This window comes from Corapipo altera, unplaced genomic scaffold (assembly GCF_003945725.1).
Source record: "Corapipo altera isolate COAL_440 unplaced genomic scaffold, ASM394572v1 268, whole genome shotgun sequence".
In the NCBI taxonomy this organism is placed as follows: Eukaryota; Metazoa; Chordata; class Aves; order Passeriformes; family Pipridae; genus Corapipo; species Corapipo altera.
In genome coordinates this window covers 3,674,697-3,689,826 of record NW_020884901.1, presented here as the reverse complement: position 1 = coordinate 3,689,826, position 15,130 = coordinate 3,674,697, and the positions used below count along the sequence as shown (strand labels likewise).

At 47.5% G+C, this 15,130-nt stretch overlaps 1 protein-coding gene across 5 annotated transcripts in view; it reads right to left on the bottom strand.

Moving 5' to 3' along the window:
• The window catches only part of VAV2 (vav guanine nucleotide exchange factor 2), a 132,890-nt gene that overhangs the window by 13,978 nt on the left and 103,782 nt on the right, over positions 1-15,130 (bottom strand). For 3 of the 5 annotated variants that reach the window (XM_027650150.1, XM_027650144.1, XM_027650145.1), the window contains exons 5-13: positions 13,418-13,520; positions 11,750-11,764; positions 10,982-11,080; positions 9,468-9,536; positions 8,765-8,865; positions 5,753-5,852; positions 4,362-4,457; positions 3,657-3,725; positions 884-970 (exon numbers count right to left, since the gene is read on the bottom strand). In XM_027650150.1, the coding sequence (XP_027505951.1) occupies positions 884-970; positions 3,657-3,725; positions 4,362-4,457; positions 5,753-5,852; positions 8,765-8,865; positions 9,468-9,536; positions 10,982-11,080; positions 11,750-11,764; positions 13,418-13,520 (739 nt within the window). The remainder of the gene's footprint in view (positions 1-883; positions 971-3,656; positions 3,726-4,361; positions 4,458-5,752; positions 5,853-8,764; positions 8,866-9,467; positions 9,537-10,981; positions 11,081-11,749; positions 11,765-13,417; positions 13,521-15,130) is intronic. The other 2 variants (XM_027650148.1, XM_027650149.1) reach the window with 1 other exon arrangement.

Genomic DNA, 15,130 nt, shown 5'->3' with positions numbered 1-15,130 from the left:
CAGATAAAGCATTTTTACAAAGTTTGGGATCTGGAAAGCAAACCCCTTGCCAAAATAAGCTCTTTTCCAGAGGTTTCTACAATAATTAATGATGTTAAATAACCACCACTTAAAAGTTCTCTGTTTCCAAATGAAGTCAGGGCTTAAAGCCCCCAAACCCAGCACCCCTCCAGGAAGCCCTTGGGGGTGGGCAGCCCCCAGCACCTCCCTCCATCACCCTTTTGAAGTATCTCAGGTGTCAGTCCCCAAATTGCATTACCCAGTGTAAAGTGTGACAGCGGAGCAGCTGCACCCACAGCTGACCCCCTCCATCCCCTCAAATTGAAGAAAAGCTCATTAGCTTGAAGGTCTGCCACTGAATATCAAATTACTGGGTTTGTTCACGGCTAAAGTGAGTGCTGGGCTGCACAGGGGCAGCTGATGCCCAGTAATGGGACTGTTTGATACCTCTGGAGTTTGGAGGATGAGATTCTCCTTAAAATATCTGGTTGGGATTTTGAGGATTAAGTGTGTTATTATGTCAGCCCTTCTCCTCCACTTTCAGTTAACTTCTGTCCTCTTAACAGCAAAAGAAAACCCACTTTAAGTAGCAGACAGCAGATTTGAGGAATTCTTGGGTTCCCCCTACACTAATAACATGAGAAAAAGTCAGAGACACATATTCAGTGCAACACCACCACAAGAAGTCACTCTCCATCACAGACAAAGCACCTTTGTGATGTAGCAACCACTTATGGACCATCAGCAAAACAACTGCCAGTGACAAGGGAGTGCCCAAACTCATTGGGTAGTATACCAGAATAAAGAATAACTGCACAAAAAGAAGCAAAAAATGTTAATAATAATAAAATTAATTTGGGTTCAAGAGGATTTTTCAACTTACCAGGTTTTCTATAGAGCTCTGAAATTCACTTATTTTCTTTAAAGTCTCCTTGTCCCTCTTAACTTCATTGATGTACATGGCCAAGTCCTTCAAAGAAAAATGATGATATATTTTTATTTTTCAGATGACAATAGTACCCTACCTGAGCAGGACACACACAAGCATGGCTCCCTGAATCCCTGAGGAGTCTGAGCAGGACTCCACAGCAGCCTGGGACACCTGAGCACAGGCTCTTGGTGCTCCCACTGCTGAGCCAGGCGGGTGCTGCAATTTTTTCTGTTTCCCAGAAGATGGCAATGCATGAATCCATAGCAATGTATAAATACAGTGCAGCACAGCAAACCCAGCCTGTGGCTGTTACCTGCTAAGAGCCTGAGCCAGGCATCCCCTGCCTTGCCCCTCTGCCTGGCAGCATCCTTCCTTCCCACCTTTCATCACCATAATTCCCTACATCCCCCCGGATACAAAAGCTGCGAGCCAGTCTCTGCTGTCAAAACATTCATGTCTGTAAAGTAACTGCTTTGGACACCTGGCTGCACGTTAGCTGTGAACAAATTTTACTTGGCTCTGCCTCTCTTGCTTCCAGCTCTTTTCCCTGGGTGCTCCAGATTGCACCTGAGCTGGTGAGAGCACTGGGATCTTCATGCTTGGTCCTTCCCGGGACATCCCACAAGAGCATCCCCACCTCCAGCACTTCTGGGCTCCAACATCTCCCACTACACAAAGGCTGTGTTGTAAAATAAGGAGATGGTTGATGGAGCTTGTTCTGCCCTCAAAAATTCCTCGTTTATCCAAGTTTTGATCCACTAAAGAGAAGGAACCCTATCTTTCTACTAAAAGAACTCCTTACACCTTTCAGAGCCTGTTTGCTTCTTATCTGCTCCCTCCTTGTCCTTAACAACAGCTCTTGTCAACTTGCATTAGATCCGAACACGGGATTTTTTAAGACATCCCCTCTGGGTCAGACCTTCTTCAGCTTCCCAAGAGAAGATGGGTTAATCACAGACGATAATCACATATCTACGTGACAATACTTATAACATCACAGAGCACCCACTGGGCAGTGGCAGGGATGGTGATGGGAAACGACACAACCAAAAGCCTTATGAAGCAGTATCCTCCACCATGCTTGAGCACTGACCTCAGCTCCCTCCTGCTGAACGGGGGAAACACAATCCCAGGATCAACCACGACTTGAAACAACAATACACAAATGTGGGCTGCAGGATTTCACTGGGAATTGCGTTGTCCCACCACCACCTGGGGATTTGGTTCTGCATTCTCAGACAGAGGATTGGTAACTGTACCAAATACCACCACCACAAATAACTTTTTTTGTGTAAATCCTGCCCCTGCCTTGCACAAACAACTATTCATGCAAAATAAAAGAGAAGTGAATCACTTTGGGAAACATTGCTCTATTCACCCCCTGCACAGCTCTCACCCCAGACAGCAGCAGTGTCTGCTGCCTGCCAGCACAGCAGACAGTAAGGCTGGACTTGTGATGAAAAACATCACTTGGAGGTTAAGCCTTGGTTTACAGATCAATTAAAACCAAACTGAATGGCTTCCGATGCCCCCGCCGAGCCCAGCGCGGTCGGAACTGCACCCGCGCTCTCCTGGCGATGGGGAGAAGAAGAGAGAAACCTCCCTGATGGCTATCGGCAGCTTCCTGCAAGGAATGCTGAGTCTGCAGCACAGTCAGAGCATATATACATTTATTTATTAGCAGTGGTGTTGGCAGTGCTGGATGATGAGGCCATAAGCAGGGTTTAACTGCTGTCACCAGGTTTAGCGTTCATTTGAGGCCACAGAGCAGGAGAGGGCTGTGAATGCAACGTCCTTCAAACAACCTTAGCTCTAACGTGACCCACATATCAGCTCTGGACTCCGGGGCTTGGAGGGATAATGGCTGGAAAGGTCACCCAACTTATGTAAGTGCCAGGAAATGCAGGGATGTTACAAAAGCTGCGGCTCAGAGAGAGAAAACAAAGTGACCGTGAACACAGGAGCAAAGCCTGGGATGAATCCTGAGACGCTCTCCAGAGAGAAAATCTGGAGTTAATGAGCATCTTCAAGTCAGGTTCTGCTGCTGATGATCCCTTGGTGTGAGTCTGTGTGGGTGGGGGTACATATCCCAGTCAGAAAACATTTGGATGATCCTGTGATCCTATGATTTTTTTCTTGTTGTTGCTGATGGTTTTCCCAAGATTTTGGGGGTTTCAGCTGAAAGCTCAAAAAAAACTTTAAACAAAGCAAAATGTTGACACCAGAAGCCTTCAACTGTTGAAAGAGCATTTTCCCCCTAACAGAAAAAATTCCTTGGATAAAAGGATTCCCACCCAGCACCTGGATAACAGCACACAGGGAACGTTCCGCACACACAGGCTCCCATTTCTGCAATACTCCCCGACTTGCTGATATGCCTGGAGTTCCTCCAGATCACTCCCAGCAAAAACAAGAGCCGGATCTGGCACGGCCTCTTTACACACAATAGCAATCAGTGAGAAGTCATAACTTGTCAACAAACACCAGCTTCCCTCAGCTGCCTCTGGAGGGAGAAGGCAGCGAGGACTCCAGATCTGCTTCCAAGCCATCTCATCAAACGGCAATCGATACACACGTGTGTGTCCAAAAGGAGGAGGTGCTGCCTTCCCTCAGGCTGCAGGATGGTTTTGCCATCTAAGTTTTTGCTTTACAGAGCAGAGGAGTCCAAGGCTCTGCTGCACCCCAAGCCCAGCACTGCCCCACCACCGCTCTCATCCTCCTGTACCTGCATCGCCTCCAGAGCCTCCTTCAGCTGTTGCTTCTCTGGTCGGTCTGAGGAATGGCTGAGCAGCTCCTGAAAAAGTAAAAATAAATAAAAATAAAGAGTTTGGAGGTGCTAGGAAAACTGTGCAGACCCTGCCTGCACTGGACAGGCTCTGACCACAGGCACCTGCCTGAGCGGTGGCAGGGTTGTTGGGGTGGTGGCAGGGATGCCTGGGTGGCTGCAGGAATGCCAGGGTGGTGGCAGGGATGTCAGGGTGGCTGCAGGGATGCCTGGGTGATGGCAGGGATGGCAGGGATGCCTGGGAGGTGGCAGGGATGCCTGGGAGGTGGCAGGGATGCCTGGGCAGGCAGCTGTGGCCATAGGACAGGGAACATGCCAAGCGGCTGGTGCTTGAGAGATCTGTTACACAGAGTTGACGGGTGGAATTTCACACATAATCAGATTATATGCAAGCTTATTTTATATTCATTAACTGCCTCTTGTGGCTAACAAGTGCAGAATTACCCTAGGTCACCGTACTTTAAGAGATGGCACAAATATTATTATGTCGTGTTAAGGAGCTTCAGTAATTATATCATTTGAAGGGGAAAAAAACTCCAAACCTCCCTCTGCATTTGGCAACAATTCACTCTCCACTCAAAGAGTTGAAAGATATTACAGAGAGGGGGAGAAGCTGGAGAGAAATGCCAGTGCTGAAAAACTTACTTTCAACAGGAGATGATATTTCAAAACTCTCTGCATTGGAACCACCAGCAGATCTTGCAATTTAAATTTCCCATCCTGGACCTTTAGTGTGCATTCCTAGTAAAGAGATCAATAAGTCAGCTGGGGAAAACAATGGTTCCCCCCAGAAAAAGCCTCCCCTGTCCCATGGTTGTTCGTTTGGCTTCTGTAAATTCAGTCCTGATGCCCACAGGCTCGTGGTCCCTGCAGGCGCCCAGCCAGGGCCGGGGCTCCCACCATGGAGGTTATCAAGGAATTAAACCCAGAGGCTGGACCCTAAAATACAGGCATTCTCATGCAACTGAGCTACTCCAGCTTAATGAGATGCTGCTCATTAGGGGAGCACACGAACGCTCCCAGACCTGGGGAAATGTCAAATGAAACACATTAACTTCACCCACCTCCTGGCTGGGCTGAACTAAAGTGTTTTATTTGTGAGGGGCTGGCAGGGAGCACGCAGCCAGTGGCTCTGGCGTCGCTGGTGAGCATTAAGTCATTAAGATGAGCTAATGTGGTTGCGGGAAGTTTTGCCACCGTTACCTTCACCCAGACCCGTTCAAATAACATGATTCGGCTGCCTGAGACCCTCTGTGTTCCCAGGGAGGGAGAGAAAGGAAAAGCACAGGAGCAGCTGGATGCTACAGCCACTGGTTTTATTAAAGGTCCAAAGAACACGTTTTAAACAATCCTTAAATGCAGTTTTACCCCTGAATTGGGTTTACACGGAAAATCAAAGAGCGTTTGCGGAACGGGAGGTAACGTGTACAGACAGCCCGGGAAATTCCGATTAGCATCAAGACCAAAGCAGGAATTAAAGCTGGGTAAAAACCAGCAGCTCAAACAATGCCTCCCTTCTGGGGCTCCTTTGATTCACTTAATATCTGGATCAGCCCCTATTTACACTAAGCCTTTATGCTGTGGAAGGAGGACAGGGCGGTAATCTGGGTGTTCGCCTGGGGACTTGGGTTCATCTCTGATGGTCCCTGATGCTGTTGGTGACCTTGGGAAACCATGTGGCTCCTGGCTTGGGGATGCTCGGGGCATTTGGGTCTCCCTGCACATTTCAAAGAACTTGTCCCAGCCTGTCCCACTCAAATGAAGTCACTAGCTTGCTTTAACTTGGATAAACTCAGGCAGGAAGGACAGAGTGTGTGTCTGGTGAGGAGATGAAGGGGTAAACAGGGGATCAGGACGAGATACTCCCCAGCTTTACTCCTTCTCCGAGCAGCACAGACCCACTCTCACACCCCTCTGTTCTTTTGCTAACTCAAACATTCCCAACACAGCATTCTTGGCTCCAGCAAGTCCTTCCAAAACCCCTGACAAGGGGGAGGGGGGCAACACTCTGTCCCCAGTGCCCCCTGCCCGCTCACCTCCACCTTCTGCCGGACGTCCTCCCGGTTGGCGAGGAGGTGGTTGAGGGTGTTCTGGGCATACTCCATGTGGCTGCAGTACTTGCCATAAATCAGCAGCCTGGAGAAGGGGAAAATCACAGATTTAATCAGAAACACTTGCTGGTAGTTATAACCTGTTATAAAAGATACACATGCAGGTGGACACAGTGAAAGGACAAGGCAAACAGCTAATCCTCCAGGTAACTCATAGCAAAGTATTAACACTCCTTTACTGCACGGCTTTTTAACACTTAAATCTTCGACACTTAAATATTCAGAAGTCTCCAGAGTAGGAGCCTGTGGGATAATTTAGCTCATGATGAGCAGAAAGGGCTGAGTGGCCAGAAGAGGCTGTTTTTGGAGCTACGATGGCTCACCCCTCCACTCCTGTCAGCCTGGTCTGGTGGAAGGCGTCCCTGCCCATGGCATGGGGTTGGAACTGAATGAGCTTCAAGGTCCCTCCCAACCCAAACCATTCTGTGATTCTATGATGATTCTACGACACATTTCAGAGAGCTCATTGTTTCTTACAGGATGCGCCACAGGGACCCAGAGATCAAGAGAACGGGTCACCAAGAAACGAAGGTTGTCACAGCCTTTGGAAATGCAGTGAAGCTCTGTATGGACACCCCGGGCTATAAATTTAAACACCTGACAAAACAGAGCAGTTTTGCCATGGATTCCCCCTTTTTCCTCACTTCTCTCATTAATCCTGCGTGACAGGTTTGGGTTTTCTCCCCCTTCCTGGCCGTTAACTGTTCTGCTGCTGATAAGACACATATTCCATCACGCACTGCAACTCATCCATTATTTCAGGGCCTCATCTCTCAATGGAGACAACCTGGGAGCACCTGACCCAGCGTTGTTCCCCAAACAGGGGAGTCTCAGACCCCAGTAGGGAACTGAATAGAGAGATTTATGGAGCCACAGTCCCCGGCAAAGCCACAGCCAATACAGATTATTCTCCTGCCTTTTCCCCTTGACAAATTCTGAATGTGCACAATAATATCTACCTTGCCAGCACTGGGGGAGTTTCAAAGAGGCTTCAGGAGCATAAATTCAAACCTCTGGCTTTCAGAGACGGAGATTTACAAACCATTTTCTTAAAAAAAAAAAGCACCCGCAAAGCAGAGGAGCAATGCATCATTTTTCCAGAATGTCTCCCAGGATGTGTAGGGAAGCAAGAGCTATTTGTCATGGATATATTTGATGGAGGAAGGTCTTGCATTCCACATTCCCTTCTTGGTGGGGCAGCACTGTCTCCCCAGTGAACTCACTTTCTCCTCCTGCACCCGTTTCCTTGCTGTAAAATGCAGAACTGTCGTCTTTCCTAATTGTAGGAATAGACTCTGCATATTTAGATCAGGTTGCTCCACACTCTTCATCCCCAAGACTCTCGTTTTGGGGTCTTCTCCAAGTCAAAACTCCCCTTGAACAGCAAGTGAGGTCCCCAAAATTCCCACAGACTGAACACAGCTCCAGATCCACTGAGACCACCTCACAGCTGTCAGTCTGGCTCCTTCACTCACATCTTTCCAAGCCTTTCAGGTCCTTCAAGAAGTTGCTTCCAAACTCCCTTGTCCATTCCCTGCTCCCTGCCTGCCTCCTCTGTCCCTGGGATGGCACCAGCACACACAGAGCCGAGCCAGGAATTAGGAGATCAAAATCACCTTAGTGAGTTTTATGAGTGTTTTAAAATTATTTGCATTCTTCTCTGGAAACTTTTTTTTTTTATTTAATCCAGAAAAAATGCCCTTTGTACAAAGAGGCCCTGAGAATGATGGAAAACCTGACCTTATGGTGTGTTATTACTGCAGATGGTATTCCTGGAGTTATTGACTCCTGAATGGCATTTCAGTGTCTAGACACTGGTTTAATCACAGTGAAATAACGCCCTGGCACGACTCCACAATGAATCACCCTTTGATTAGTACTAAGGATATTAAAAGCTTTTATTAACCTTATCTTTGTGTTCTGGGGTGCTCCTGCTTGCAGCTGCCAAAACACTGAATCTATTTTGTTCGAAAAAGCAACTTTTACATTTATTCATCATGCCAGAGGTGTGGGACAAGTGCGGTGCCAAAGAGGTGACTTTTTGGAGTGAGGAATCACTTTGATCTAATGAGAGCCAAGTCTCCCCTTCACAGGAGTCATCCCACCACATCACAGGCCCTCAGAGCCCCACTGCTGCTTGCAGGAGACCACACTAAACCCTTGAAGGTGAATGAGGTTTTACTCCATTCCCGTTCACCACAATTGTAGCATTCCAATCTTTATCCCCTATGTCCCCATAAACACATTGTACATTTAGTCTGTTATGAGATGCTGAGCCCAGAGAAATCCAGGTGCAGCCAGGGGCCTGCAGGAACAGGGATCCACAGGAGCTACATGACTGAGCCTGGTTGGTCACAAGGGAGATGTTCCAGCCCCTGCCCTGGGCAGCCTGACATGGTTGTGGCTGGATTTGGCTGCTTAAGGGTCAGCACCAAATGATGTTTCAGCTGTCTGACAGTATTTAGATGCAGAGGATACAAACCTGGTCTGCTGTGACAGGGATTTCTAGAATCAGGGAATCATTAAGGTTGGAAAAGCCCTCTCAGACCATCGAGTCCAACCATTAACCCAGCACTGCCAAGTTCACCACTGAATCACATCCCTGAGCACCACAGCTACACCTTTTCTGAATGCTTGAAGAGATGGTGACTCCACCACTTCCCTGGGTAGCCTGCTCCAGGGCTTGACAACCCTTTCAGTGAAGAAATTGTCCCAAGTATCCAATCCAAACCTCCCTTGGTGAAACTCAAGGCCGCTTGCTCTTGTCCTATTGCTTGTTACTTGGGAGAAAAGACAGATCCCCACTTGGCTACAACTTCCTTTCAGGCAGTAGTAGAGAGTGAGAAGGTAGAGAGCAACAGAGGGCTCTGTTCAAATCTTGGAGATGAGCCCTGCAAATGTTAACCCAAACCTGCCTGAAGCCCAGGTTTCCTGTACCTCTCTTTGAATTCCAGAAACACTTTTGCCAGGCTGCTTCCTCCAGACATCATAGAGACATCGATGGCTCTCAGGAAACTGAAGTGCACTTTAATTAGGTCCTAAAACAAAGAAACAGTCAATACTTTAAACACATTCAAAGCAAGTGGGCAAACAGAGCCTAAAGAAATGCACATTCACTACTTCATCAGGCATTTTTTTACCCTCTTTTAGTTGTTTTTAAAGAAAGTTGTTCTAGTGGAACACAGCCCTGAATGGCCTGGAATATGGGAGTATAATTCCATCAGAGGTTACACAGTGATAAATGCCCCAGGATGGGGAAGGAGGAGGAGATGGGATGGAAGGTGCAGATGATACACCAGGTTCTGACCCAGACTCTGTGCAAGCCAGCATAGAAATAAATCCCTTCATCACAATGTGCCCAAACCACCTAAACCAGCTAAAATCCACAGCCCCAGCCCCAGAACATCCACTGGATAGAACTGGGTTTTTTACTTGGAGTTCATATAATCCCCAACTCTAAAATTGAGTGTTAAAGAATATCTACTAAACTCATTCAAGCTCCACAGCACACGAAGTGCTGAACCTCTACAGGTGAATGCACAAATCTAACAGGAAATGGGAAAACCTTCTCTTAAACAGGGAGAGGGCTGAGCTGCCTTGAAGAGAACAAAGATTTAAGCCACAAAGTCCATGCCCTTACCTCCAAATTGATAAAAATAGCTTCCATGTCTTGGGGAGTCAGTACCAGTCTCAGGGGGTTCATATAGTTCTGCAAGAGGGAGATGGAAAAAGGATTGAAATACTGGAGAAGAGGGAACAAGAAGGGGGTTGTGCAAGAGAGGTGGTTTTTTTCTGCTTCACCAGTTGAATTTACCTGGGCAGGGAAAAGCAAGGTTTTAATGAGTTTAAGTACCTGCAAAGGCAGAGAGCAACCAGGTTGTGCCAAGGATCCAAGTGGGAGGCAGGAATCCCCATGGGTGCATCATCCCCTGAGCTCCCCTTGGCTCCCTGAGCACTTCCAGGCCTGGGAAGGTGCAAAATCCCAACCCATGGATGGGTGCAGGACCCCTCCCCTGCTAAACCCATGGGAGGGGGAGTTAAATAAATGCACTCAGCTGCTTCACCTCACTGCAGTCCTTGGCTGCACTGAAGCATCTTTCCAGCTCTTTATCTCGCTAGAATTTTGCCCTTGAAAACACACCAATGATGTGATTACATCGGAAATGCGTTTCTGAACAAATACATATTAATAGAAATATCTACATGACTTGTAACCACAAAAACCCCCGTGATGTAACACACCAAAGACAGAACCCTCTGCTCATAACACCGCCAGAACCTGCTAAGCCTTCACAAGCCTTTTAAATTGATACCAAAGCAATAATTTAACTCGTCCTTTAGACTGAACCAGAGGGCTGTGGCTGTTTTCAAGGAACAAGGGTTATTCGCATAAATGACATTATGTTGGGACATTTTCCTGAAAAATAGGAAGTGTTATTCCATCGCGGCGATTTTGTTCATGGCTTCTTTGTGGGGACTTTCAGAGGGAAATAATTGCAGAAGGGGAGGAAACAAAAGCATTAGGGTGATTAGAAATGGCAGCTTGATTTTCACTATTGTTCTCCACTCCTGCTGCTTTCCTTGGAGCAGGAACCACCTCCAGGCTCCCGCCCCATACACGACTCCACCGTCTTGCTGAGGTGTTCACTATTATTTTTATTTAAAAGGAAGGCCCGACAATCATTTATCAAAACCAATTAAAACCCGTGAATTTAAGCAGGAAAACGTTTCTTTTAACCCAATTAGTTTCAATGACAAGTCATCACAGCTTCAGCACTTTTGAAAAGCACCCAGAATAAAGAAATTATTCCGTAGCAATCGGAGCGATAAGATATCTGCAAACACTGCTCTTATCAGCGAGCCTGGCCTGGCTGAGTGAGGAACTAGAGTCTCTTACCCTGGGGTAGGGGGTTTTCAGCTTATTTCCAATCTGCAGCAATCAGAAAAAATATGCTGTTTGGCACCTACAGGCTGCACATTTGTGCTTGTCAGCCTGGGTTTTCTGGATCTCCCTTCTCTCCAATTTTACATGCGAGTGCATCGATCCTGCCCGCTCACATCTGCCAGCCCTCAGAGCAAGAACTAACACGATTAACGTGACATCAAGGGGCGAGGGGGAAGGCCACGGTATGGAAAAGATGGCTCAGTTCTTACCTTTTCTATATCTTCAAGTGTTTTGTAGTATTTGGCCTCAGTTTCTTGGATTTCTAGCAAGCAGCAATTTCTTTTGTCATCTTCTGTCATTCCCATTTTCTAGAAAAAGCAAAAATAACGCGTGGTCAGATACTCTTATGGGTGGCCCAGCAACCTGCTGATCCAGTTCAGCCTTCAGTGACAGCATACAAGCACAAGTTTGGAAAATCAGGAGAGCACCACTACTAGTTTATGTTAAAGGAACTATTCTTATCCCAAAAATATAAGAAGGAACTCTGGTTGTATTATTAAGTATGTTTCAACATGGCAAGCATTCAATTTTTTGCATTTATTATAACCACATCACCAAAGACTATCAGCTAAAGAAGAATAATAAGAGATAAAGGCTGAGTTTCTCTATTTTTTTTTTTTGCCTAAGATGAAACTCACAACAGAACCTAAGTGGGTCATAAATAATATGTCAGATTTATACAAATCCCTGGCCAGGATTGCCAATTCTTATGATTTTAGGTCAAATCTGATAAAACGTGCTTTTCTCAAAGCCCCAACTCCTGGAGTCACTTCTCTTGCTCTGACATCTGTAAAGCTGAGAACACGTGTTGGGAGCTGCTGCACTTGGCAGGGCAGGTTCTGAATCTGGGAGGTGATTCAGTGATGGGGTTTTATGGATCATGCACAGGAAAAGACACCCTCTGTCCACCCCCTTAGAACTCACAGCTCGGACCTATCAGCTGGATGAAACCCAGTATTTTAATCAATGCATCTTACCTGCATATATCTAATCTGAAGCATGCAGAAATACAAGAAGCCATTAGCATTGCACACTCGCTATTGCAACAAATCTTACAAAAAAAAATCAATGTTTTGGCAGATATGTGGGTGTACATACTGAAAAGAGACTCTTTTGCTCAGGGAAAGGGAGGGAAAGACAGTCAGAGCCCTCGACTCCATCACTGCTCAGCAGAAATCATAAAACATCATAGAAGGGACAGTGCAAAACTGACAATTCCACTGACCCTAATCCTGTATTACCTGGCTACCATTTTTGTTATTTATGAAAGAAATTACTATCAGAACCTTCCCAAGGGGTTGTTCTTGGGCCAAACAGCTTCTGCAACTGATGGCAACCTGTTAAAAACACCAGCGAGTTGTGCTGACTTCAGCATTGCTACCAGCATCCATAACATCTCCAAGTGCTTTGGCGGGATCAGTGGGAATATTTTGTGCCCAACTCCTTGATCCAGACAGGGTTTCAGCATACAGGGAGCTCCTCTGGCTGCAGACAAGGAGTGAAGGGATAAAATGCCTCAACCACTATCATCATGATCTCTGTACCACTCGCAGCCAAACTGGGAGAGGGAAGGAGTCAAGGGACGTTGCTCGGCTGTTTTGGCAGGTTCCAAGGATGCAGCCCTGCATTCCCACGCTCCAGCCCCTCATCTGGCTCAGCCACATGCCCTGCTCCAGGGATTTAATTGATCAGTGAACTTATCCATTGATCCTGCTTTGTTATGGGGAGGTATGTGCTGTTTGCACTAGGAGAGAGTAATTAGAGTCTGAACAAAGCCTGGGGGTGGCAGATATTGGAGGTTGGGAGAAAATTTGGAAGGTCACACTCTGGAGAAGGTCCCTTCCAGCTCTGCACCAGCAGAAGCCAGGGCAGTGCTGGGGACACAGGTAGTGAGGGTGGCTCTGGGCATCTTTGGGGAGGAGCAAGGGCCACCAGTACCTCCCTGGCTCATCCATGGAGTGGGATATTTGCCCCAGAGCCCTTGGAGTTAATGCACATCCCTCCACGAGGCTGTACATACCTCAACACTCAGGTTTCCCCATCATCAGGAGGTTTTTAGAGGTGACAAAAGGGGACGGCTGCTTGTCCCTAAAGCCACATGGGTCCCTGCTGCCCCAGAAAGCTCCACTGTAAACATCTCCCTGCTCTGAGACACCCAGGTAGGAGGCAGCAGCAGGCACAAACAAGTACTGGATCCCCCACACAGATCTGTCAGTGCTCGCCCCGATCTAAAAATACCGGTGGCAGACACAGCACATCTGGCTGACGGAGCAGGGAGAGCTCCCACACTCCCCCTCCCCAGAAGGGCTGCAGTGACACATGCTGCCTTGGCTCAGCAGCAAATTGCTATTTTTAGCTTATCTTTTAGGGCTTATTAGGTCTCCCTTTCCCTTCCTCCTCCCCGAACTCCTTCAGATGACAGGATGGGCTGGGAAACTCCTCAGAGAACCCCCTCTGGGCCAGTGCCATCCCAGCTCTGCTTATTTTTACCACTTGCAAGGCAGCTCAGTTTCAAGGAGCAACACAGAGTGGTTCGCTTCCCTGCAGCATCACCTGCCATTGGCAGACAGTAATTTATTTAATTAAATCCCCCTCCCTTCCCCTCCCATCAAGGTGTAGCTTTAAAAACACAGATAAATTGTTACCATGGGCTGCTGAACTTCCACTCTGATGATATCTTCGTAGATATCATCGCCTTCATCTTCGCAGGGGACGCAGTCATAAATGTCCTCCCCCAGATCGTGTTCGCTGGAACGAGGAGAGAGAGTCAGTGATAATAACGAGGGGATGTTCACTGTCACTTGATCAGGCAAACCAACAACAGCTCTGACACCGAGCAGGGGGGAGAACCACAATCAGAAAATTCTCCTGGCCCACAGCACTGATGAGCTCAGTCCATGCTCTCTGTTTTTCCCGGATCAGTGCCTGCTGCACATCTCTTTCTGCTCACTGGAGGCTGGAAAAGGCAAAACACTGCTCAACATGAGCAAGGATCACAGCCAAGAGCTGCTCTGAGCCCTGTGCCAAGCATGGCCGCGATGCCCACTCCACCACGGGCTGCCAGCTCTGCCCCCACAGAGCTTTTGCTCGGTGCTAATCGGCCCAGCCGAGCTGGACCTGCCGGCCAAGCACCCAGTGGGACCATCTGTGCCACTGGCATGACCAGGTCCAGCCCCACCTGCCTCCAAAGGTGCCCACAGCCTCCTCTTCAGCTCCTATTTAGGATCAGGAGCAGCTCTTGCATCAGTGACTTTAACCATATCTTACTCAGAGAAAGCACTTTACTGGTTGGTCTGTTCAAGGCACTGTGTTCACTCTTGATCTGGTTTGGCTTTTTCTCACTCAGAGGCTTCCTTCGTGCCAAAAAACCACCCCCTGTCCAAGTCAGGGCTGAAAAACTGCCATAGGAGCCCAGATCCACTCAGAGCAGGAGCAGACACTAAACAATCATCTGATGGCTCTGTGCAGTCTGTAGAAGCATCCCCAGTCCTGATGAACCCATACCCCAGGCTGTGCAGGACCCACAGCAGCGCCTGGCCCAGACAGCTGCCTCCAGCCTTGGGCATCACATCCAGGTTTAAAAGCTCTGGATCCAGTTCTTCTGGGAGAGGCACCAACTCCCATAAAGCCCAATCCCTGCCCTAATGGGCAACTGGGTGATTTTTAATCCACCATTTCCCAGAGGAATAGGAGACTCTCCTGACCACCACAAAGCAATCTCACCGGATACCCAGCTTGGTGATGCTCAGCCCCAGTGCTGAGCAGAGGCCAATAATAGTATTTACATCAGAGAAAAATTAAGCAGCAAAAAGTCACATTTTCAGAGCTGGTCCCATCACTTTGGAGCTGGCCCTGCACACACACAGGCTTTGAAGGCATCACTGAGATGCAGAGCCCAACTGGTATTAAAGGTGAGGGTGTTCAGTAATTAATTGCCATCTGAGCCTTCACACCCCTCCCAGGGGCTCATTGCTCTTAGAATACTTCTGAAAATTCAACCCATAATAAATACCAATTAACAATAATAACTCTAGCACTTAGATCTACAGGTGCTGATTGCTAACAGCTCCCACTGAAGTCAATCCCACAGGATCAGGACAGTGTGAAACATTGGAATATCAAACAGCGCTCGCATATTTTATGAGCTGTCTCTTTCAACAGGGGTATTAATTACACCCAAATATATTTAGGTGTAAAGCTGTGCTCAAACTGTGACACCTGACATCTCTATATTATATAGCAGGGAGCAGCAGAGCACATCTGCCTGCAAAACTGGGCTTTATTTCTTCACTAAATACGGTGCCTTCTATTTTTACAAAACAGATTTATTTAATAAAAGTTTGGGGATTTTAAATAAA